This window comes from Hyla sarda, chromosome 10, assembly GCF_029499605.1.
Source record: "Hyla sarda isolate aHylSar1 chromosome 10, aHylSar1.hap1, whole genome shotgun sequence".
Taxonomy (NCBI): domain Eukaryota; kingdom Metazoa; phylum Chordata; class Amphibia; order Anura; family Hylidae; genus Hyla; species Hyla sarda.
Window position 1 is genome coordinate 30,611,588 of NC_079198.1, and position 24,133 is coordinate 30,635,720.

A 24,133-nucleotide genomic window follows, 5' to 3' on the forward strand; every position below is an offset into this window, starting at 1 on the left:
TTCGTAAAAGGAAAAAAAACAATCAGATTCCTGTTTTTGATCTCTTGACAACACTGTGGAATTGAAGGCAGTCGTTCATGTCTGTGCTTTGCTTTGTTCTTCTCTATCTAGAACTTGTGAGTAATCGGAGCTGCAATGTGTCTTGCCTTAGAACGAGTTTAAAGAACATTGCACACAATTATAGAGGGAGATATGAATCATGCGTATGATTGTTTTAATACTCCGGAGGGAGGACCAGGTTACCTAGTCAGACTTGATGTGCGTGCGTGTGAAAACACGCCCGGATAACTGTAATACTGCAAGTTCAACTGTGCCACTCCGCATGGACTTAGAAGTTATAATGTGCTTAACTGAGAAAGAAAATCTGCTCTCTCTCCCAGTGGCCCAACCGGATAAACCCTCTTTTCCGTTTGCCTGTAAAAATACTGAACAGGTGTCTTTGCCAGGGCCACCTGTCTCCATTTTGATGGACATAACACACCAGGCCTTGGGAAGCTGTTCACGGACATTTGCTTCAGGCGCAGTAAACCTGTTGAAGAGAAAAAAGGCTGTCACTTCACCCAAACCTGTTCTACACTATGAGTAACAGAACAGCTATATGGCCACAGTCTATTAACTACTCTTCTCAAGCCTTAACCCCTTGCAAGTTGGAACTCGAAAAGCTGAATCGCATTTCTTCTGAGAATCTTCAGTAAATCATCCGATTTAGTTGCAATGTTCCGATTTCTTGTACGTTATGTATACTACGGAGGAAGTTGTGTAGTTCTTTCTTTCCAGTCTTATCACAGTGCTCTCTGCTGTCGCCACTGTCTGTGTAGGGAACTTTCATTTGTTGACTGATCACAACTTTCAGGCAGGTTTAAAGTGGTTATTCGGGAATAGAAAAATAGAGCCATTTATTTATTTTTACACAAAACAGCACCACACCAATCTTTAGGTTGTGCGTGGTATTGCAACTTGACCCTATTTACTTTAATAAAACTGATCTGCAATACCACACCTATCCTGAGGACAGCTGTGGTGGTGTTGTTTTTTGCATCTCATGTAAAGACGTGAGCCTGACAATAATGGAAATGCCACACAAATAATCCAGGCACTGTTTGTACAGCCCTGCCTGCACAATAATCCAGCCATAGGGTACGTTCACACAGGCAGATCTCTTTGCAGGTTTCATGCTGCGTATTTGAAAGGGGGTGGGCTCTTTGCGGTTGTCTGCAGCGGAAAATCTGTTGCGGACAACGGAAAATCTGCCGCAAGCCCCATTGAAGTCAGTAGGGTCTGTGGCGGAAATTCCGCCATGGAAAATCTGCTGCAGACAGCCAAGAAGAGCCCACCCCCTTTCAAATACGCAGCGGGAATCCCGCAAATAAATCCGCCCGTGTGAACGTACCCATGTGATAGACTTCCTAAACAAACCCCATTCTTGATCAATGTTTGCAATGGCCACAGGTTTGCCTGTCTTAATACCACTCTCTTATTTTTACCATTTATTTGACTGACAGTGACCGTACTCAGCCAATTCTTGGCAACTAACATGGCTATTAACGATTTCCATAATTTCGTTTTTTGGAGTCCTTGATACTCCATACACGAACTACAAGAAAAGAGGAAGGTCCAAGGTGACCTGAAGGAACTCTTCTTTTACTTGAGTCTCATAATATTTACCGTATTTTTTGCCCTATAGGATGCCGGCGTATAAGATGCACCCTATTTTTAGGTGCAAAATCTAAAAAAATTAAGATTTTGAACCCAATAGTGGTCTTCAACCTGCGGACCTCCAGATGTTGCAAAACTACAACTCCCAGCATGCCCGGACAGCCGTTGGCTGTCCGGGCATGCTGGGAGTTGTAGTTTTGCAACATCTGGAGGTCCGCAGATTGAAGACCACTGCATAGGAGGTAATACTCACGTGTCCCCGTCGTTCCGGAACGTCTCTGCTGCCGGCCGGGTAGCCTCGCTCTCCGTCGCCGTCATCACGTCGTTGCGCACGCCGACGCACGTACGCGACAACGTGATGACGAGGAAGGAGAGCGCCGGCCATACAAGGGATCCCTGAACGGAGAAGACACCGAGGAGGCAGGTAAGGTCCCTCCCGGTGTCCTGTAAGCACTAATCCTGCTATTCAGTCGGGCTGTTCGTGCCCCGCCGCGGTGAAACCGGGGCGGTCCCGAACAGCCCGGCTGCACAGCCGGGTTAGTGTCACTTTCCCTTCAGACGCGGCGGTCAGCTTTGATCGCCGCGTCTGAAGGGTTTATACAGGGCATCACCGCGATCGGTGATGTTCTGTATTAGCCGCGGGTCCCGGCCGTTGATGGCCGCAGGGACCGCCGCGATATAGGTGTATTTGCCGTATAAGACACACCGACTTTTTCCCCCCAGTTTTGGGGAAGAAAAAGTGCGTCTTATACAGCGAAAAATACAGTACTTTATAACCATCCATGTCATTGGGTCGAATTTCATGAAGAAATAAAGCGGAAGAGCTACAAAAAAGTGACCTAAGAAATGTCCAAATGGCAATAGAACTGCAAACCGAAGTCTAAGTCTCCATTAATTCAGAAGCTTTGCTGACGTTGCGTTTAGAAGAATAAGTGCAGGAAATCCCTACAAGTGGCCAGATTATTACACGGAGCACATTTTGTTACAGTGGGTTTGCTTCCAAGACTCTCAGTACTGAGTGACTCATATATTGGGGGGGTTAAGAAGTCAGTCCTGTTGGGTCCTCAGTTGCTGTTTTTGTCTAAAGCCCAGAGTTTGTTCAGAGTTTCCTGGGATTTGGTTTAGCGTTGCTGTGAGTCTTGCCATGGCTATATTTGGTCACTGATGTGCTGGGACTTGTTCCTTTCAGGGGGATGTGTTTTCCCCGCGGCTGTACAGCAGCACGAGACAGGCTGGGGGCGTGAAGCAGATGTGTTAGGAGATGACCAAATGGTGGCTTTATGTGGCAATGGGCAGCTGTGACAATATTGGCTCTAGACTTTCCAACCTGTTACATGCACGGATCTTTAAACTAAGCACAATAAGCCCCTGTTATCTCTCTAATCTGTCCTTGTATGTATTCTAGTGGCTACTGTAAAATCTGAACTTACAATGTGTTATGGTACTTGGTTACTCTAATAAACCCCAGAAAGTGAAGAGAAGTTCTTGGTCTGAAAATAGGATTTCTGGACAAATCACCGATTACTTATGTAATCTGAAGCCGAATGTTTTGAGTGACCTACATTTATAATTATAATTTTACCATACGATACCAGATGCCTTTATTAAAGTGCTTGTGAATTATGTGCTCTCAGTCTAGTAAAATGGTAATGTTTCATATGGTACATGAGCAGTCTGAGATTAGAAGGAATCTGCAGGCTTCCCCCCCCCCCATCTCCCCAAAAAAAAGGCTTTTCCTGGTATCGCAGTTCAGCGGCATGCCCTTAAATACCACCTTGAGCCAATGGAAAGAAGTGGCACTTTTTTTTTTTCTGAGAATTTGTCAGATTAAAATACCCTGTTTTAAATAGTTTTCATTTATTTATAATAGTTTACTTACGGTAATCAAAAATGTGAACCTGGTCAAAAAAAAAGAGCATTCCCATTCCCGTCTTGGGCACTAAAACATTACACTGTAAAACTGCTATCTTTTTATGGGATCATCAGATTTCCTTGTACACCTGGGAGGATTTTTCAGTGTGTGGTTTATCACTTATCTAATGATTGCTATGAATACATGGTAAAAAGAAGGCCCCATACAGATTAAACTGTCTATTTTGGTGGGATCGGTCATTCCCCAGTGCCAACAATATCGGTCTCCTGTCCTCCGGCCCTGATATTCTTCTTGGTTTTGAGGCTCGACACCTCACACAGCGATGTCCCACCTTGGCTGAATGGCAGGGTCATCAGGAAGAAGGTCGGGACTGGAAGGATGGGAAAGCGATTCCAGCGGCATCAGGGGAGTGGTGGAAGGGAAGTCAAAGTTTATTTTCATGGGTAGTATTGTTTTGATAGGACTTTATAAAATATAGAGCCAGAATGGTGTGTACTTATGATAATGGTGTGTACTTATGATAAATGACATATCAAGTTATGCTCTAGTAAGAGCATGGGGCAGTTGTTTGGCCATACACTAGACTTCAAATGACACAGCATGGCCACCCACTGCCCTACTAGGTCATTTGTACGAACAATCAGGACAAAAATATGCCAGGCTAAACCGGCAGATCACTGTTTTTTTTTGTTTTTGTTTTTTTAATATATTTTTTACTTTTTTTTTAAATCAAAACAACACTTAGCTAGTGAGCTTGTGCACAATGGCCCACTTGTAAATTTTTAAATTTTTAAATTTGTACATTTTGGGCAACCATTATGTTATCTGTATGGTCAGCTCTCTACTATTTCCTATATGCAACACAGTGGGTCTAACCTAATAACTTATTTAGGTATTTTAATTTGAGAACATTGAGAGCAAATCATTGGCCTCTATAAATACTAAGGGAAAATGTGATTTAATTTTAATCTTATTCCGCCATAGCCATTTTAGTGGACTTGTTTTTACCTGTATGTAACTGAACACTGTAGGTCATTTATTTACCATCATATACAATTAACTGCTGTCAGAGCTAACATGACATTGCTTTCAGTAAGGCACCCCAGGTGCAGCCGCCTCCGCCCATATTGCCTTCAGCCATGAGCATTTAGTCTCCTCTCTGCCACCTAACAATAGATAAAGAAGACCCAGGGACCCTTATCTTCGCCGCCCCAAGGCTTGGGAGGGAAGGTGTTTTCAAAACACGCCACCTCGCTGACCCAACAATAGATGGTATCCATAGGGCAGTAAGTGGCTGCCGCATTAACTTAACAAATGGAGAAAAAGAGGTGAAATGCTCTTGAGCTGTTTAGAAGGCACTCAACCATTTCGTCTAGAGATCTGGTTTCCCACTTTCTTTCGCACAATTTTTCTCTCCCGTGACAAGAGAAAAATAATTTCATAACTAATTACAGAAGTCTTTGTATCATTTCTTTTATTCTCCCCCTCTAAAAATAAGACTCTCTATTCCTCGTCATTTGCTATAAGATACTACAACATACTCAATGCAGAATGGAAGAACTTTAAAGATGATCGTTCAGAAATGTCTGGTCTGTTTTTCTTGCCTATTTTTATTTTATTTTGGAATAGTATTGATCTGTGTGTGTGTGTGTGTGTGTGTGTGTGTGTATGTATATGTATATATATATATTCGAGTTGAAGAGCAGCACTCCCAAGCCAACTGTGCGTGGGTGCAGTCAGTCTCTGGGACCCCGGTCCTGGGTCCAAAGGGCAATATAAACAAAAAATGGCGACTGCAGCACTCCAAATAAAGGTGAAAAAGAATTTATTCCAAGGTAAAAACAGGCAACGTTTCTTGAAAATGGTGGTGTGAGGCCACAGAAACGTTGCCTGTTTTTACCTTGGAATAAATTCTTTTTCACCTTTATTTGGAGTGCTGCGGTCGCCATTTTTTGTGTGTATATATATATATATATATATATATATTACACATTGGCCCATATTTACTGTTTCTTAGACACTTTAAATTTAGACTAGACAGTCAAAGAATGCACCAGATTTATCAAAGTGACTCAGGCTGTTGTATTTTTAGACTATCTTGTCTAAGTTTAGACCAACTATTGGCCTAAACTGCACCAGAAGTCTGGCACATTTATGGGACACAGTATTGCATTGTAAACCACATCCCTTTTTACCAAGACTGCACCACTGCAATGGAAATGTATTTAGTAAATGTGGCAAAAGTTATGCATAACAGTGTTTTTGGGCCCAGAATTCTGGTGCATTTGCAATTAAAAAGCTGCCCCTTTGTGGTCATAAGGGGGTTGTCCAGGATTAAAAAACCTCTGCTTATTTGTTTGCAAAACAGGCTGGGAGTAGTACTGGAGCCCAGTCCCATTCCATTCACTTCAATGGGGCTGAGCTGTAATAACAGGCATGACCTGTGGACAGGAGGGGTGCTGTTTTTGCAAAAAAATAGTTTTTCTAACAGTGGGGCAGCTTTTTAAAGGGGTACTCCGGTAGGAAACTTTTATTTTTTTTTTTTTTTTTTTTTACCAACTGGGGCCAGAAAGTTAAACAGATTTGTAAATTACTTCTATTAAAAAAAAAATCTGAATCCTTCCAGTTCTTGTTAGCTGTTGAATACTACAGAGGAAATTCTTTTCTTTTTGGAACACAGAGTTCTCTGCTGACATCATGGCCACAGTGCTCTCTGCTGACATCTCTGTCCATTGTAAGAACTGTCCAGAGTAGGAGAAAATCCCCATAGCAAACATATGCTGCTCTGGACAGTTCCTAAAATGGACAGAGATGTCAGCAGAGAGCACTGCGCTCATGATGTCAGCAGAGAGCACTGTGTTCCAAAAAGAAAATAATTTCCTCTGTAGTATTCAGCAGCTAATAATAAGTACTGGAAGGATTAAGATTATTTTTATAGAAATAATTTAAAAATCTGTTTAACTTTCTGGCACCAGTTGATTTAAAAAAAGAGATTTTCACCGGAGTAGCCCTTTAATTGCAAATGCACCAGAATTCTGACACACATCTTGGGCAACCTTGGTTTTCAAATCTTGTACTGCGGAGAGCTAACAAGACAGAGTGTTGTATGGAATAATTCATTCGAAATTGTATGTACCTGCGCTAGGCAGCAGCTGTTTTGGATGCCGAAGCCACAAGTGCAGATAGCTACTGCCAAGCTAATTCTAGACAATGTAGTGCTTTACAATCTATCAATGGAGAACCTGTTCATTTCCTAACCTCTCACAATAATGGCATTTGATATCCTGTCTGGGGCTTCTCAAGCTCAAATCCATACAGCTATGGCTGACAAATCTTGTGCCCGAGACAGTTGACAAGCCTAAATAGCCCGACAGCAATCCGACTGGAAGGGTTGGAGAATGGGTCGGGGGCCCTTCTCAGACTGCATCCTTGTGAACTTTTAAATAGAAAATACAGCTATATGGAATCCAATAAAGAGTCTGTCAACCAGCCAAATACTGTAACGGAGAAAAAAAAAATAAATAAAACTAGTCCAGGTTTACAGAATATATTGTTTTTAGATATGAATAAGTTCCTGATCATTTTTATTTCTAATAAATATTCATGTTTTATTATTTAGATACCTTGTATTATTAACATGTACGTGTGTGTATGTGTAGAGATAATAGAATATAATATTTTTTAGATTTTTTTTTTTTTATAGTTTGTCATGTCTAATTTGTGGTTTTCTCATCTTATGGCTTCGTCTTATGGCTTCATATATTTTTGTAATACCTTTTTCCTTGTTTCCTCCACTCTCATCAATTTATAGGACGAAATGAATTAATAGCCAGATATATAAAACTACGAACAGGAAAGACGCGTACAAGAAAACAGGTAAGAAAGGAGGGGACAACATTTTTTTTTTTTATGTATTTATTTATTTATTTATTTAATAAATATGAAAGGTAATATGCATAGGGCAGTCCCGATGTGAAAGTGTTTGGTCACCAATTGTAGGAGTGATTTCAGAACGTAGCAGATGTTTTCTAGCTTTCACAATGGCGAACCTGGTCATTCTATTTGTACAGCCTGTAATGTTACGCGCAGGAGTATGCGGCCAACTATAATTTTTAGCGTAGTTTGGCTGGGGTATTACTGGTCAGATGTATAGGGATCAGCTTATTCCTAGACTGTCTTCTTTTGGAAAGGATCTGTCTTTAGAGAAACAACCAGTGTATTACTAGAAGTGTATCAGTAAACTTATACCCCACTGAAATAGTCAGATCTACCAAGAAGTTATAACGTCTATGACCATCTTCAGTGTTGGTTGATGATTTTCTAGTTGTTGTATAACAAGTCCTGCCAGATACTTCCAGCCACAGGCAGTTAACCTACTTTACAAGTACAATGCTTAATGTTAAAGGGGCACATACACATTAGAATAAAAATGGATAATTTCAACAAAAGACGTTTGGGTGAAATCCAGTGTAAAACAAAGAGCTAGTTTCTTAACAAAAACAGAACCGCACTTTCGTGGGTTTGTGTGTAGTATTTAAACTTTGCTCCATTCGCTTCAATGGAACTGAGCTGCAATACCACACACAGCCTGAGGACAGGTGTGGCGCTATTTATAAAATAAATAAATAAATAACTCAGTTTTTTTTTAACCCTGGATGACCCCTTTTTTTTTTTACAATGGAATAATCATTTTCATACACCTATGGCAGACTGTTTGCATCCAAAGAGAAGTTGCCTGGGTTTGAAAATTTTTGATCTTTCATTAGGAAAGAACTTTCTCCCATGAAAAAAATTTTTGGGAAAGAAAGTTCTCAAAAGTTACCGGATTCACGGAAAGAACAATTGTCCTTTGCCTGGTCTCATTGATTATGTATGGATTAAAATGTGAATGGCGCTGCCTGTAAAATGATCGTTGATCATACAGTTGTTTGTTTACCAGACTCCGTGATCAGACGGCTTCCCACAACACCCATGCTGGACGCCTTGTGCAAGGGAATGAAACCTCCGGTATGTGAGTTCAGGGAATGCGTCTGATCACCAGTCTCCTGGCAAGATTCGGCCATCCAGACTGCCGGGGAAGTTTAAACATATCCTGCTGCAGTAGGTGAAATGACAGTAATGCTTTAAAGGGGTACTCCACTGGGTGCGGGGGTCATGATGCCACACCCCCTCCCATAGACTTGCATTGAGAGGGCGAGGTGTAATGTCACAAGGGGTGTGGACGTGACATCAGGATGCCCGCACCCAGCGTTCAGTACAAAATGTTTCCAAACGAACGCCGGTTGCTGCATTGAGATCGTGGGTGTCCCAGCTGCGCCCCCCCCCCCCCCCCCCCGCAATCAGACCTCTTATCCCTTATCATTTGGATAGGGGATAAGATGTCTAGGGGCGAAGTACCCCTTTAATGCTTCTAAAAGGACATGGACATACTGGGACTTGTCACTCCACACCTGTAAGTTGTGTATAGAAATATTAGAGATTAGTTTTCTTTAATAATTCCATGATCTAAAGGAATTCTCCAGGATTTCCTTCTAATGGTTTCCCATCAGTACAGATGTGTTGAGTGAAGGTACTGTAGAAACCCACCCGACTGCATGTCTATCATTGGTAGGATGGTAGGTCATTCTGACTCTACTCTGTAGGAAGTAGATCTTATTCATAGATGTGAATCATAGCAGGTGCTCATCTGTGAGTAATATATCAAAATAGATGTCATGGAATGTATTTTTACTTCACCTCTATGAACGGGGACATCAACGGATCAGCATCCAATTCAACGCTCTTTAAGACTATTCGGGGGGATCTACAACATACAATGAATTGCCATTATTCTTGCCTAATAGGATGTAAGCAGATCCACGGATAGCAAAGTAATTTTCATCCGTAGTATCCAGCCTCTGTTTTGTTAGGCAGGAATAGCCTGTATATGACGGAACTAAAATTAACACAGTACATTTCTCTGACAAGCATCATGTGTCTAAACAGAATCACCCAGTCATTTAAAGCTACGACTACTATCTACAGTAAACTATTCTTACAGCACCACCTAATGGACAGCAGTGGATATGCACATTCCAACCTGCTGTAAATGACTTGGCGTTTGCTATGACTCAACCTTACAGCAAGTTATTTGTGTATGGATTGTATTCATTTTTGTGTCTCTTTTTTCCTTGCTTTTTAATCTTAAAGGGGTACTCCCACCCTAGACATCTTATCCCCTATCCAAAGGATAGGGGATAAGATGTCTGATCGCGGGGATCCTGCCGCTGGGGACCCCCGCATTATTGCATGCGGCACCCACCTGTTTTTTCACTGGAACCGCTGGAGGGTCTGAGTCGCGACTACGGGAACGGAAGTCCGTGACGTCAGGACTCCGCCCCCGTGTGACGTCACGCCCGTCCCCTCAATGCAAGTCTATGGGAGGGGGCGACTCAGACCCTCCAGCGGTTCCGGTGAAAAAACTGGTGGGTGCCGCATGCAATAATGTGGGGGTCCCCAGCGGTGGGATCCCTGCGATCAGACATCTTATCCTCTATCCTTTGGATAGGGGATAAGATGTCTAGGGTGGGAGTACCCCTTTAATATGCTTACCTGGGGGGGGGGGGGGAGTTTTATATTAGCAGGTGAAATTTATTTTTAACCCTAGAATGTACAATTCCTATAATACGATTTCCAGTTGGCAGTATCCTTGAAATGCCCCCCATGTGACATTATTTTTGTTTTAATTCAGGTGTCTAGTCACATACAAGTTCTAGCACGGAGGAAGTCACGAGAAATCCAGTCCAAGCTTAAGGTAAGTAAGACACCCGCTCAACATATCTGCTGGCTTTGGCATCTCTGCTTCCGTCTGCTTTATGGCACCCAGGCTGGCTTCCTGACTTGCCTGCATTATACATGAGTTGGCTTATGCTCTAGACAGGGAACATGCATGTTTGCTATCGCCATTTGGCAGGAATGGATCAGGGGGTCTTTTTTTAATAGAGGTTTTGTATACATTTTGGCTTCACAAAGGTGTACAATATAAATAACCTATTACATAAATATTCATCATACAAAGTGTGTGATATGTACAACGAAACTTTTTATGATATAAAAGACCATGACAAACCCCAGCAAAGAGTTTTTTTGTTGCAAACTTCATTGCAACCATGACTTTAAAGGGGTATTCCAGGCCAAAACTTTTTTTTATATATCAACTGGCTCCGGAAAGTTAAACAGATTTGTAAATTACTTCGATTAAAAAATCTTAATCTTTGCAATAGTTATTAGCTTCTGAAGTTGAGTTGTTTTTTTCTGTCTAACTGCTTTCTGATGACTCGCGTCCCGATGACGTGACATCATCATTAAGCAGTTAGACAGAAAACTTCAGAAGCTAATAACTATTGAAAGGATTAAGATTTTTTAATAGAAGTTATTTACAAATCTGTTTAACTTTCCGGAGCCAGTTGATATATAAAAAAAAGTTTTTGCCTGGATAACCCCTTTAAAGTCCACACTGCGATCTTCACCAGTCTTATAGGATTCAGATTTAGCTTCCATCAATCTACCAACCCTTAGTAAGGATTCAAATTAAGCCTTTAACGAAGATCAATATGGAATATTTTAAGGTGATGGGTAAACCTACAGAGACAAATGATCGAAAACATGTTGATTTGGAATCCTATCGGAAGGGCAGTACCATTTATTAAAACCTATGGATCTATATAAATAAGCTGCACTGATGTCTTGAGATGGTGTACTTGCTTTTTGATGTTTCTTACATAACCTTTGAAGGACACAATGCGGGCATCTAGCTAAATAACTCACTTTTTACAGCCTGTCTAAACTTTTATTACACCCTGACAGCTAAAGGATTAAAGGGGTACTCCGGTGGAATTTTTTTAAAATCAATTGGTGACAGAAAGTTAAACAGATTTGTAAATTACTTCTATTAAAAAATCTTAATCCTTCCTGTACTTATCAGCTGCTGTATACTACAGATGAAGTTCTTTTCTTTTTTTTATTTATTTTCTGTCTGTCCACAGTGCTCTCTACTGACAACTCTGTCAGGAACTGTCCAGAGCAGGAGAGGTTTGCTATGGGAGAATGTTCCTGCTCTGGACAGCAGAGGTCAGCAGAGAGCACTGTGGTCATGACATCAGAGGAAATGCATTTCTTTTTTTTTTGGATTTCTCTGTAGTATACAGCCCCTAAAAAGTACTGGCAGGATTAAGATTTTTTAATAGAAGTAATTTACAAATCTGTTTAACTTTCTGGCACCAGTTGATTTAAAAAAAAAAGTTTTCCACCTGAGTACCCCTTTAAGGCTGTAAGGAACTGTTGTAGTTTTACAACAGATGAAGAACCAACAGTTGGGGGATGATATTCAGTGTTCAAACCCTTATGTCTATCTAGGTTGTCTGATGTGCTGTGTGCACAAATGATTAGCAGTATAGCCTTGCATGTGAAGTAACTAGCCAAAAATATCATCAGACATAGTATGGTTGAAATACAACAAAATCTTATAAGTAGGGCAGAGTAGATTGGGGAATTTTTGATGGTCTCAACGTGACCATGTTGGAAGATCTCTGGAGTTTGACAAGACCCTTTAGTAATTTTAAGTCAAACAACACTAGGTAAATGCTCCGATTTTACAGATAAAAAAAAAAAAATGAAGATTAAAATGAAAGTCAAATATTAGTGTCTCAGGAAAAGCCCTGTCATTGGGTATCTGCATAGATGTTCCCCTTACCTTGTCCCTATAAAATGTCTGTGCTTCAGTAAGGGCTCCGGTCAGAGAGGCCTGACTTGCTTTGCTTGGCATTGTCCTGTATTGATCAGAAACTTCATGTAGCATCAACAAACATGCCTTTGTTTAATGGCCGATTTGCAGCACGGTCCTATATTAACACTGTGTTTTGCCTGTCTAAATGTCCAATATTGCGATCAAGCCATAACATTTATAACCTCTACTCTACGTCTGCATCTCCACCTTCTTTTCAACAAGTAAAATAAATAAATCAATAAATCTTCTCCCTTCCATTCCTAACCACCTCATAGCTGCCTGATGTCTCCTTATATCATCATGAATTCTCTGCAATTGTTATTCATCCAGTTTTCCATTGAATCACGTTATATATATAATATTGTTTGATTCACCTTTCCTCCCTCTTCCTACTGTTTCCCCTTTGTAAATATCTTCCCTTTTCCCCTACCCATCTCCATTCCATCCAATGCCACTTGTCCCCTCATCCCTCCTTGTGGATTGCAACTTTCCTGTTCTCCGCTCTGGATGACAATCTCTTTGTGTCCAGGCTATGAACATGGTAAGTTGTGTTTTAAAATATAATAATAACCTCTTAATCTTCCCCTTTATTTTTCCATTGTTTGAAAAATTGTCTAGTTCATGTGTATTTGTCCTAGGGGGAAAAAGGTGTAGACTTAGACTCTTTGGTTGAACCTTTAATGAATCCCAAATTTGTAGGCTTTTTGAAGTATTTAATTAGATTTTTGTTTCTATCACTTTCCATGGTTCCATAGCCAGAATTTGTTAAATTTTTCGCTTCCGTTTCATAAGTTTTAAGGATTGTGTTATTTAAAAGGGTAGACTGGGAAATTGTGTAACCAAATATAACATCTGTGGATGACTTTAAAAAAAAAATCAATAGTCAACTGGATATTCTGATGGCAAACACATCTTTATACAAGTTTCTAGAAAAAGGTGTGCTTTGATGGCACCAAGTTTTAGGTTTTTGGGCTCTAGTAGAGGGGAAAGCTTAATGCTTCAGGTTATTTACTAAGTTGGCTATACAAAAGCAGTTATAAGCCCAATGGAATTGGCCTTCAAACTCTTGTATGGAGAAACGCCAACGACTGTATGGCGGATCTTGTTGAAATTGATAAGAGAAGGAAGTCTACAGCGACCAATATAGTAAGGGCTTCTTTGCAGAACTAAATTAGAACATCAATGACCAGTTTTGGGTTTGGTAGTTTAGCCATACACTTCAGATGTTCTTATGGCCTACAGCTAACTATCTCTTCCAACACGATCATGCATTTGACTCAGCCTAGTGTACTTGTCTTCTGAATGTGTAGAGGGAAGAAAGTTGCCCCAGACACTTCTGGCAGTGGCTTATCTCCCTTGTAAACTTATTGGGCATGTTGAAATCCATTTGTCCTATCCTCATCACTTCCGACATTTGCCATTTGGGCAGAGTAAAGAACCCCCATACACATAAAATGGTTGGCTGCAACAACATCAAAGCTACCACAAATGAACAGATGACCAACTTCCAAAGTGAAAAGGACTTTGCACCATTTGCCTTGCATGGTCATTATGGGGGACCCATAGAGTTTAGCATATGGTACACCTATCATATGCATTACTTTGTTTCTATTTTAACTTATTAAATGATTTTTAGTTTCTAAATTGTAATGGGTGTGACCTGGATGCCACCGGAATACTTTCCATTTTGATAACAGACTTTAATTATTGACCATATCTGTTCTGCTTTCTCTGTTTGGATGGTTTTAGGGCTGTTTTAGGAAGTTGCATGTTATTTTTACTCATATTTTGCGGTTTACCTATTTTTTGAGTTTGTGTTTTTTTTATGCCTTCGATCATGGATGCAAAATAAATGTATATTTTGCATTGGTATAAAAGAATAATCCAGATTCCTAGAACTTTTGGTCATTGTCCTCTTGACTGATCTCACATGCAGCAACATATGTTTCATTATGTACAGTATTTTTTCTTTCTTCTATGAGTCCCCTAAGCATCTGCCTGAAGGAGACTGTTGCACATGGTCTACTGAATGACGTAAAACTGAGATATTAGGATAAGAAAACTTGTAGTAAAAAAAGAAGCTGTAAATAACCACAAGCACATATTTCATGAAGTTCACATTCTTTTCTTTACTGTTCACTTACTATCAATCATAAACAAGTGCAAACATTTACTAAAGGTGGAAAAGTAAAAAAAAAAATAATGTTATGGTGACCATAAATAGGTTTTAGCTTGAAATATTTCCAACATTTCCAAGGCCCACCTTTTGCATTTTTTGGAGGTCCTGACATACAGACAGTCTATTGTTTCAATGCAATACTTAATTTCTCCTGTGGTGGCACTGTAGGGAAGCTGAACACTTGTCTACAAACTCTAGAGGTCCAAGCAGTTGGACACTGTGATTTGCTTACTGTTTGGGGACCTACCTAATCAAAAGATTGTCTAAAGTAGATATTCATATTGCTCAACCAGTATAAAAAATACAGCATACAGAAAAAAATGAATTGCCAGACTATCAGAACCCCTTGACTACTGAAATCTGGAATGAAGGCATCTTACTGTATAAAGAGCCAGACAAATGAAACCCACAGTCTCGTGGTTGAATGAATATTCCGAAATGGGAAGTGAGAACATTTTTATCAGTTACTTTGTTGGGTTGAAGCAACCACTTGAATAAACCACATCCTGGAGAAACTAGTGTGGTAAATACTTTAGCCTTTGCTGACATATACCTTTAACAGACACTATGAGGGGAATTTATTTAGACTAGCGCTTTCTACACAGGTAAAGTGCAGTGGCGCAAGATGCTCCAATTTTATTAAGTGATGCTATTCTTTTAATATATTTATCACATATGTGACTGTCCATGTGGCACATTCTGAAATATATGCCAGCCAGTATCTCTTCTTGTACTTCATGACCCCCTTCCTGATGAGCTCCAGTCACCTCAGTAAAACTTTCTGAAAGTTGCCTATTTTTAATCAAAAATGTGGAACTTTTGTAGTCCCCCCCCCCTTTTTTTTTGTGTGTGTGTGTGTGGGAGTCTTAATAAATTCCACTATTTGATTCCCTCATCTGTAAAATATTAAGTGGCTACCAGACCAAATGACAATACATCAAATGTAATGGTAATTTTTAAGGAGCACCTACTTTTAGTGTTTTGTTTGGTACTTGTGGTGTGCTGGAATACAACTTTACATCTAAATAATCTGCGCTAAAACAGTATCATTTTAAAGGAGTTTTCACAAAGTTATAACTGATCTCCTATCCAGAACATAGGTGATATGTGGCATATCTGATATAAGTTTATGGATAGGTGATAAATTATAATCTTGGGATAATCCCTTCAACCTCTAATAAAAAAAAGAGTAGGGTTTCAGAACAGATTTTATTTGTATAATGCATACATTTTTTTTTTTTTTGTATTCAGTTATCTATATTGTGACTGTGTTGTTTATGCAGTTTTTCTGCTTGTGTTGCAGGATCAGGTAGCAAAAGATAAAGCTCTGCAGAGTATGGCAGCAATGTCTTCGGCACAACTTATATCTGCGACAGCCATGCAGAATAAACTGGGGGTACCCAGTATATCACAGACCCCATTCCCACCCTCTGCAGGGGTAAGTGGTATACCCTGTTTATTTGCAGCAGATTTTGTATTGTTTGCAACCAGTGGTAAGCTAGGCATGGGTGGCCATGCTTCTGAGTCCCATAGAAAACAGTGTACACTTACAAATGTGCCAAACATAGTCCCTTTTTGGTACTTTAAAATTGAAGGACACAAAGGCCCTATTCTGTGATATACAGTACATTGACATGTTGATCGCTGCTTCTTATGTGAACCTAGCCCTAGCTATAAGGTCAAGTCTTACTGGGTAGAAGTGTGAAATTTTAGTCTAGAGAGATAGCGTAAACAATTGCATAAATTAATTTAAAAAAAAAAATATATATATATATATATATATATCTTTGTTGCCCATTACAACCAGATGTACAGCTTTTATTTTTTAAGAGCAGAATACAAAATGAAAGCTGCTTTTTTCTTTTAGAGATTGTCATCATTTTCTTGTGGTGTGGGTGGTTTTGCTTTTATGCTTACACATGATGCAATTTCTTTTCATGTGATTTTGCGCAATTATTACCCTCAGCAGGTAATACCATTGTAGCAACCACATCAATTGTTGATTCCTCCATACGGGAGACAATGTTTTTCCTATTCTTATTATATTCTGTAGCTCTTTACACAACTTATCACTTATTGCATAATCACATAGTTACAAGCGATGTCCATCTACTTTAACATTTTTGTATGCTTTCACACCTCAGCTGGTCCAGAGGAGCACAAAACTACCCTTTTGGGTTATTCTTTTTCGAAAAATTTTGTTGTCTGTGTCCTAAATCTCATAAAAAGTCTGTAAACCTATCCATATGTTTTGCACATGGGAAAAGAAACTGGAATAATCTAGAGAAACCTACACATAGGCAGGTAGACTAAAATGGCTTCTAAGGTCTAAGAGACTAACCAGAGTACCAGGGAATCTTCTTGTGGGCCTAGGTTCTAATACTATATGACGGTCCCTTTTGAAGCAAACCATTGGTTAGTATAGTCTACTTCTTATTGAAATGAGTCCCATTTTATCTCTTTGATGATATGTCTGCATGTACAATGATAAACACGGAGAATCCTTTCATCTGGTGAGTCTAAGGGACCCCCAGTCTGACACTGATAGCTTCCACTAATCCCTAAAGTTGAAGGGGGCAGTGCAAGGATGAACGTTGTTTCTCACAATGTATTGCCTCGTTGCAGTCGGAGTGTCATGTAGAGGAAGTTCTTATGTTGTGTCAAGTACATTGGAAGACAACACAGACTTTGTGCAGATGTTGAAAGTTTGTAGACATTAATGTATCTGTATCATATAGGTATGAAGTACAGATTTTAATTTTCTCTTTTTTTATTCATGTTTTCCAGTCTCCTGACTTTTTCCAGTTCTGGCCTGGAGGACCTGGCCAGCCAAGATCAACAGAGGAGTAAGTATTTCTAAAATCCTCTGACTTTTCCTTCTTTTAATGCTGTCATATTCTCTGTTCTTGCTAGCTATGTCTTTACTTTCTCTCAACCAAGGACCTTTTTGGCACTTGAAGGTCAAAACAAGCTGCAAAGCAATCTGTAGGCTTTTTTTTTTTTTTTTTCGCTGCCCCCTCCACCACCATCATGTGTTAGTCCTGAGCCGGAGAAGTAACGTCCTTGGAGACTTTTTATGATCAAATCTAGTAACTTTTTATTAGCAGTGTTTTGTAACCGATCACCATATGTCAATCAACTTGCTGGCTATAAGCAGTCCTGTAGCTAGGCTACCTTTCTTCATTGCTCCAATCACCCTTTCTCTCTCTCTTTCTTTCACATAAATTGCTTCATGGAGTAAGGAGACAAAGGTGAATTAGTTTCCACCTTCTTCATACACTCATGTTTATTTCATCATTTGTATTATTTCCTTTAGTGTTAAGCCGTTTTCCCAGCCTCCATACCCCCTGCAGCCTGCTGCCCCCCCTCCTCCTGTACCAGGTACCAATGAGTTGCATAAGCTTAATTTATATTTTGTATGCATAACCTTATTTTATTTTGTATATTTATTTTTATTATTTGGCTGTTTTTACATATTTTTTGTTTTCCTTCACCAGTCTTGCATAAACCTGGGTTTGGGTACATGGGTATTTTAGTCTCACACTATTTGGCCATGGTCTATGTTTTAATATGAAATCTTATAGCGCATGGCCGAAGCACAACTATGCTGGGAAAAAGTGGCACTTGGCTGCAACTTTTCTAACTGGTGTTAAAGGGGTACTCCCATGGAAAACTTTGTAAAACAAATTTGTAAATCACTTCTATTAAAAAATCTTAATCCTTCCAGTACTTTTTAGGGGCTGTATACTAAAGAGAAATCCAAAAAAGAAATGCATTTCCTCTGATGTCATGACCGCAGTGCTCTCTGCTGACCTCTGCTGTCCATTTTAGGAACTGTCCAGAGCAGGAGAAAATCCCCATAGCAAACATATGCTCCTATGGACAGCAGAGGTCAGCAGAGAGCACTGTGGTCATGACATCAGAGGAAATGCATTTCTTTTTTGGATTTCTCTTTAGTATACAGCCCCTAAAAAGTACTGGAAGGATTAAGATTTTTTTTAATAGAATTGATTTACAAATCTGTTTAACTTTCTGGCACCAGTTGATTTAAAAAATAAAAAAAAAGTTTTCCACAGGAGCACCCCTTTAAGTAAGACTGAATGGCATGCATTGTGTGACTTACTGTATCGTAGAAAGAGCCTAGAGGCTTTTTATGAAAAAGTTTTCACCAATTTTTCACTCTGGTTACTAGCTGTATCTGATATTCTAGTTTATCCTAATTCACATAAAGTGGGCTTCCGGGATATTAATATTTTTAAAAGAGATTTAGGGTTAAATGAAAAAAGAAAAAGCTTGTACTTATCTGCTGCCAAGCCCCCACTGGAGCTACTCCCGTGGTCCAACGCTTCTGAGCACATCCTGCTCTTTTCTCTCATATAAAAAAAATGTCTCTTATGCTATCACTGGCCATATAAGTGACCCACCTAAGCCAGTAAAGCTGAGTAGGCATTTTCTATGTGTCCAGAGGAAAGCAGAAAGTGGCACAAATTTATTATTACATTATTTTGGGGTTTCCATCTGAGCTGCTTTTAACATTTAGTCACATGCTTTACATCAGGACCCTTGATCCAAAACAACATTAACCAGGATCTCTCCCATTGATTAATTTGAAACACCACTGAGCATTTACTGTGGGTCATTTTACAGGGAGAGGAATATTGATCTTTGCTGTGAATGGTGGTGGATCCTGTGTGACCTATATATTGGTGTCCTCTTTCACAGTACTCTTGACTGTGCTTAGAATGAAAAAAATCTTAAATAATGGTTACCATAAAAACCTTATTTAAACAATAGATCATATTCTGATGACAAATTTCCTTTGGGCAGGGTCACGTTTGCTGTATTTTGCTGCGCATTTTCTGCAGCTGATTTTGCTACCCATTGACTTCAATGGGTAGGAAAATAAGCAGCAGCAAATACGGCAAGTATGACCCCACCCTAAAGCTGCAATGCCAGATATAGCCAATGGACAAAAGTGATGCTGTTTTGGGGAAACATCCTTTTAATCTCATAAAGCCCATTACGGGATTATGCCATGTTAGATTGCAAAGTATTACAAGGTTCACCTATTTAAATCTTTTTATATATTTTAGTTTAGCGGTGATTGTGTTTGATTCCTTGTTATTTTGTCAAAAAATCAAGTGACTAAAGAGCTACTTTATTAAATAATAAGTGTAGTCTTGTTCTGTGGTCCTATGTATTCTACTGTCATCAGACTACATTCCACTTGGCATGCTGTTGGCAGGTTATGGTTAAAGGGAAACCAACAGATGGATCAGCCCCACTTACCTGAATAAACAGGTGGTTAGTGTGGGTGATCCTAAGTAAAATGATGTGTTCATTACCCAAATCCGTTCAGCCATTCCCGAGATGTAGCACAATTGTGCAATTTGCATATATCTCAGAAACGACTTAACGGATTGGGGTAAAAAAAAAAGTAATCGTCTTACTCATGATCTGTTTATTCAGGTTAGTGGGGTTGACCCATCTGTCAGTTTTCATTCAATGTATTTATGTTTAAGAACTTCATTGGCTTTAGTGTTGTCATGACCCCAACTTGTTGTGTTGTAGACTCAAGTTAACCTTTAGGTATCTAGTTTTGGTTATCCGATGTGGGATTTATTTTTTTTATTCATTTTCATTCCTTTTAGGTTACAATGCAACTTCTGCCAGCCTCTCCCCAACAGGGCCTGCGTGGCAAGGCCGCTCTATTGGAACACCCAAACTGCGCCTTGTTGAATTCATGGCCTTTATGGAACAACAAGGAGAACCTGATGCAGTAAGTTTGGGACAGATAGTAGATTTGAGCATTTATACTGCATCTTTATAGTCTGTGTACCAGTTGTATAACCCCTGAACTGTTCCAACAGTATAACAAGCATCTGTATGTACATATCAGCCAGTCAAACCCATCCTATAGCGATTCGTTATTGGAGTCTGTGGATGTACGTCAAATCTATGACAAGTTTCCGGAAAAGAAAGGAGGACTTAAAGAACTCTATGAGAAGGGTCCACCAAATGCCTTCTTTTTGGTCAAGTTCTGGGTAAGATTGGAAAAATGTTTACTTTATAGCAACATTTTTCTACTTTTCATTTTTGTGATTTAAATTTTTTTATTATGTTTTATAGCATTGGGTTTTTGAAAAATGTTACCAATATTTTTATACTTGGGGGGAGGGAGATTTATCAAAACCTATCCATAGGGAAAGTTGACCAGTTTGCTTCTTTTATTTTTAAGAAGCCTTTTTTCTTTTTTTTTTTAGAAAAGTTTCTATGGGCAGCAGGTCAACTTTTCCTCCGCACAGGTTTTGATAAATCTCCCCATAGTAGTTGGCAAGTTTATACGCTCAGATTTAATTTCTTTTTTCATAAAATTGCCTCTCGTTACAATAAGACTTTTTTTTATGGTGTTTTATAATTTTGGTGTTGGTTGATTATAAAATTGAAGTCTATAGGCCCATACAGTACTATAGCCCCCCCCCCCCCGTAGATGCTTTAGTTTCTTGCGCCTCAGCAACACATTTCTTACACTCCATATAGGCATTTTGTGCTACCATACAGAATTAGTACTTGCGGTGTAACTTCCATGAGCCCTAAAACAATGTTGTATCTTATATTTACTTTATATAAAGTAGTTATATATAATTTATTTTTATTTTTTTGGGACAGGCTGACCTCAATACTAGTATTCAGGATGAGCCTGGTGTCTTCTATGGTGTCAGCAGCCAGTATGAGAGCCCTGAGAATATGACAATCACATGTTCCTCCAAAGTGTGTTCCTTTGGAAAACAAGTGGTGGAGAAGGTAGAGGTGGGTATTGGTGATGTTTCTTCATATTCTTTGTTGAGCTGTATCTCAGCCTGTTTATATGTATATGGAATAAGTACTAGTAATGCTGAGACCTGTCCCATAAGTCAAACGAGCTGTATTAGAACAAAATGAAGCTAACCCCAAGAGGAGGGTGATACTTCCTTGTGTAATTCCTTTAGAAGTGTCTATTAAAAGAACATTACTTATTTAAATGTGTAGAATCTTGAGACCTATTCATAATATGATGTGGTAATAGTGATTTAGTAAGGTTTGATAACCATGTCTACCAGAGAAGCTATTAGAATACTTTCTTTTTTCTCTTTCGTCTGCAGACGGAATATGCCCGATTTGAAAATGGACGCTTCCTTTATCGCATCCATCGTTCACCCATGTGTGAATATCTCATTAACTTCATTCACAAGTTGAAGCAGCTTCCTGAAAAATACATGATGAACAGTGTGTTAGAAAACTTCACTATACTACAGGTAAAATTTGCCTGTTATTTTTACAAATATCTAACTTTGAAAACTGATGTCATATATTTTTAATGGTGGGGGTTTACTATGGAGAGCCAAGCAGAAATGAAAGGGGGCGGGGGGCAACCCGGAGAGCTTCAGCCTATCCATTCAAGCTATGGTTAGGGGTCTCAGCACCTAGATCTCCAGCGATCAAAACAGCAGACCTCTCACTATTACATTTCAGAAGTTTGTAAAAAATTCTAGGTATCCTTTTAACGTGCCTCATCATAGATGACCCATTTATGACCTCAACCTAACAGGATGGTCGTCTTTGGACAATTCCTATGTGGGTGGTCTCTACGCCAGCTAATAGATATGGGTCACTCATTTACTATACTCATTCAACCCCTTAATAGCGATTTTCCTATCCCTTTAAAAACTGATATAATGTGCAGCATTCGGTTTAAACTCCAAAGATCTTATGAGAGCCAATGATCTTAAAAAATTATGGTATCACGTGACACTGTAATATTAATGAATTACATTTTTAATTTCTATGTTACGTAAGCTTCATGTGCTGCAATAAAATCCATGTGCTGTGCCATATATACTATTTTTGTAAAATATATTTTTTTTGTGGTGGGGAGTGTCCATGATAAATAGATAATTTATAGCCCTTTCTTTAGCAAACATAGTCATAACCCTTTGACCACTCTCAATGATGCTGAAATATATTTATTTTGTTCCTATTTAGGTGGTTACAAATCGGGACACCCAAGAACTTCTTCTTTGCATAGCTTACGTTTTTGAAGTGTCCACCAGTGAACATGGAGCTCAGCATCACATTTATAGGCTGGTCAAAGACTGAGAAGTAAAGAACCCTTCCCCATGACTCAGCCATGTAGGACTTGGCTGTTATTGGCAATCTTGATGGCATCTCGTATTCTCCTCGAACCTCTTAAACTTCTGGGAAAAGGAGACTTGGAAAATGGGCATGGGACCCTTAAGTGGATGCATGGACATGAGGGGGAAGGGCCACAAAACCACAAAGACCTCACCCTAACAGAACCTTCTGTGTTATGTTTTGAGCCAAAAGGAATATATATATAAATATCTATATATAAATATAAATATATGTTTGTGTGTGAAACAGTTTCCCAACCAGGGAAACCATGTTGAAGCCACAGCTGTCATAAGGTGTTTTTGTTTAATTTGTAATGTTATTTTTATTTTTTACATTGTGTTGCTGCCAAGTGCATCAGTTCACGGTACGGCACCAATTTAAGAGTAAGGTGTGGAAGACTAAGTGGGATAGGAGACTCGTATAAACACTCCTCTTCTTGCTTCATTTTTTTATTTTATTTTTTATTTTTAATCCAGCTTCTTTGACCCCACTGAAATGTAACTCCTGCACTTTCTGTGGTCGAAAAACCTTGTAGCTATAGCCACCATTTTTTAGTCCACTAAAGATTTTTTTTTTTTTTTGTTAATAGGCTTGCACAGTATTTTTAATCTGGTTCACTTTTCAACCTTGTGTTGTGTGGCCAGCTACTAAGACTAAAATATCATATTTAACATATCAGGGAGTACCGGAAAGCAAATTCTACTGTGTGAGAGGTTTGGTGCACCATCCAGCCTTAAGAGTGTGTGCATTAAATCTCCATTGTGGACTTGTGAAGTTATATGGAAGTCAGAAGATGGCATATAATGTGACGTTCTACTTGCCAAGAACATGTAAATTTTTCAACGAATAGCCAAGATGTGATTGAGTTTGGCCATCTGGGCCTGGGGATGTCTTGAGTAGAAGTGACAGACCAATTGAAGTTCTACTTTTAATTTTAAGAACCTGTAAGATACTTAAATGAGAGGATTTCCATTAGTGTCATTGAGGAACATCATCCTGAAAATAACTAAGGAGAGACTCTCCAGCCATGAAGACTATTTACTAAACATGTTTTGTATCGACCCGTTGGACTATTGTTAAGTATTGAAAGAAATGTATAGTGACTCTCACACTGGTGTCACAAATTCAGTGCCTAAAACAAGAATGAAAAAGAGACGTATATATTTTTTGTATTGAAAAGCCAACATTAAGTGAATTTTATTTGTGCCATAAAAATTACAAAATGTACTTACCTGGCAACCCACATTCAGCATATCCCTCCCAGCACTCCTGAAGAAAGCCAGAATGTCAAGATGGATCAGTATTTTAAGGGTGGATCATGTATTTTACGATGCAATAAGTGGATTTTTATGGGATGGGAATGATGACAAGATTGGTATTTCTAGAATTTTCTAGTGATAGAATGATGGTGAGTGTATAGTTCTGAGTGCTTTATACCTCCCTGTCAACAGAAGAAAACATAATTGGCATTTAATGGTCTAAGAGACTT

General features: G+C 39.2%; 1 protein-coding gene across 8 annotated transcripts in view; it reads left to right on the forward strand.

Annotated features, from left to right (window-relative positions):
* TEAD2 (TEA domain transcription factor 2) overlaps positions 1–23,883 on the forward strand; it is a 145,416-nt gene extending 121,533 nt beyond the window's left edge. For 7 of the 8 annotated variants that reach the window (XM_056542030.1, XM_056542035.1, XM_056542031.1 and 4 more), the window contains 10 exons: positions 7,341–7,405; positions 10,260–10,322; positions 15,776–15,910; positions 17,260–17,318; positions 17,789–17,853; positions 20,124–20,251; positions 20,343–20,516; positions 21,142–21,282; positions 21,615–21,767; positions 22,495–23,883. In XM_056542030.1, coding sequence (XP_056398005.1) covers positions 7,341–7,405; positions 10,260–10,322; positions 15,776–15,910; positions 17,260–17,318; positions 17,789–17,853; positions 20,124–20,251; positions 20,343–20,516; positions 21,142–21,282; positions 21,615–21,767; positions 22,495–22,608 — 1,097 coding nt within the window. In that variant the 3' untranslated portion in view covers positions 22,609–23,883. Of the gene's footprint in view, positions 1–5,081; positions 5,119–7,340; positions 7,406–10,259; positions 10,323–15,775; positions 15,911–17,259; positions 17,319–17,788; positions 17,854–20,123; positions 20,252–20,342; positions 20,517–21,141; positions 21,283–21,614; positions 21,768–22,494 lie in introns of those variants that run through there. The other variant, XM_056542036.1, reaches the window with a different exon arrangement.
* The last annotated feature ends 250 nt before the right edge of the window (positions 23,884–24,133 follow it).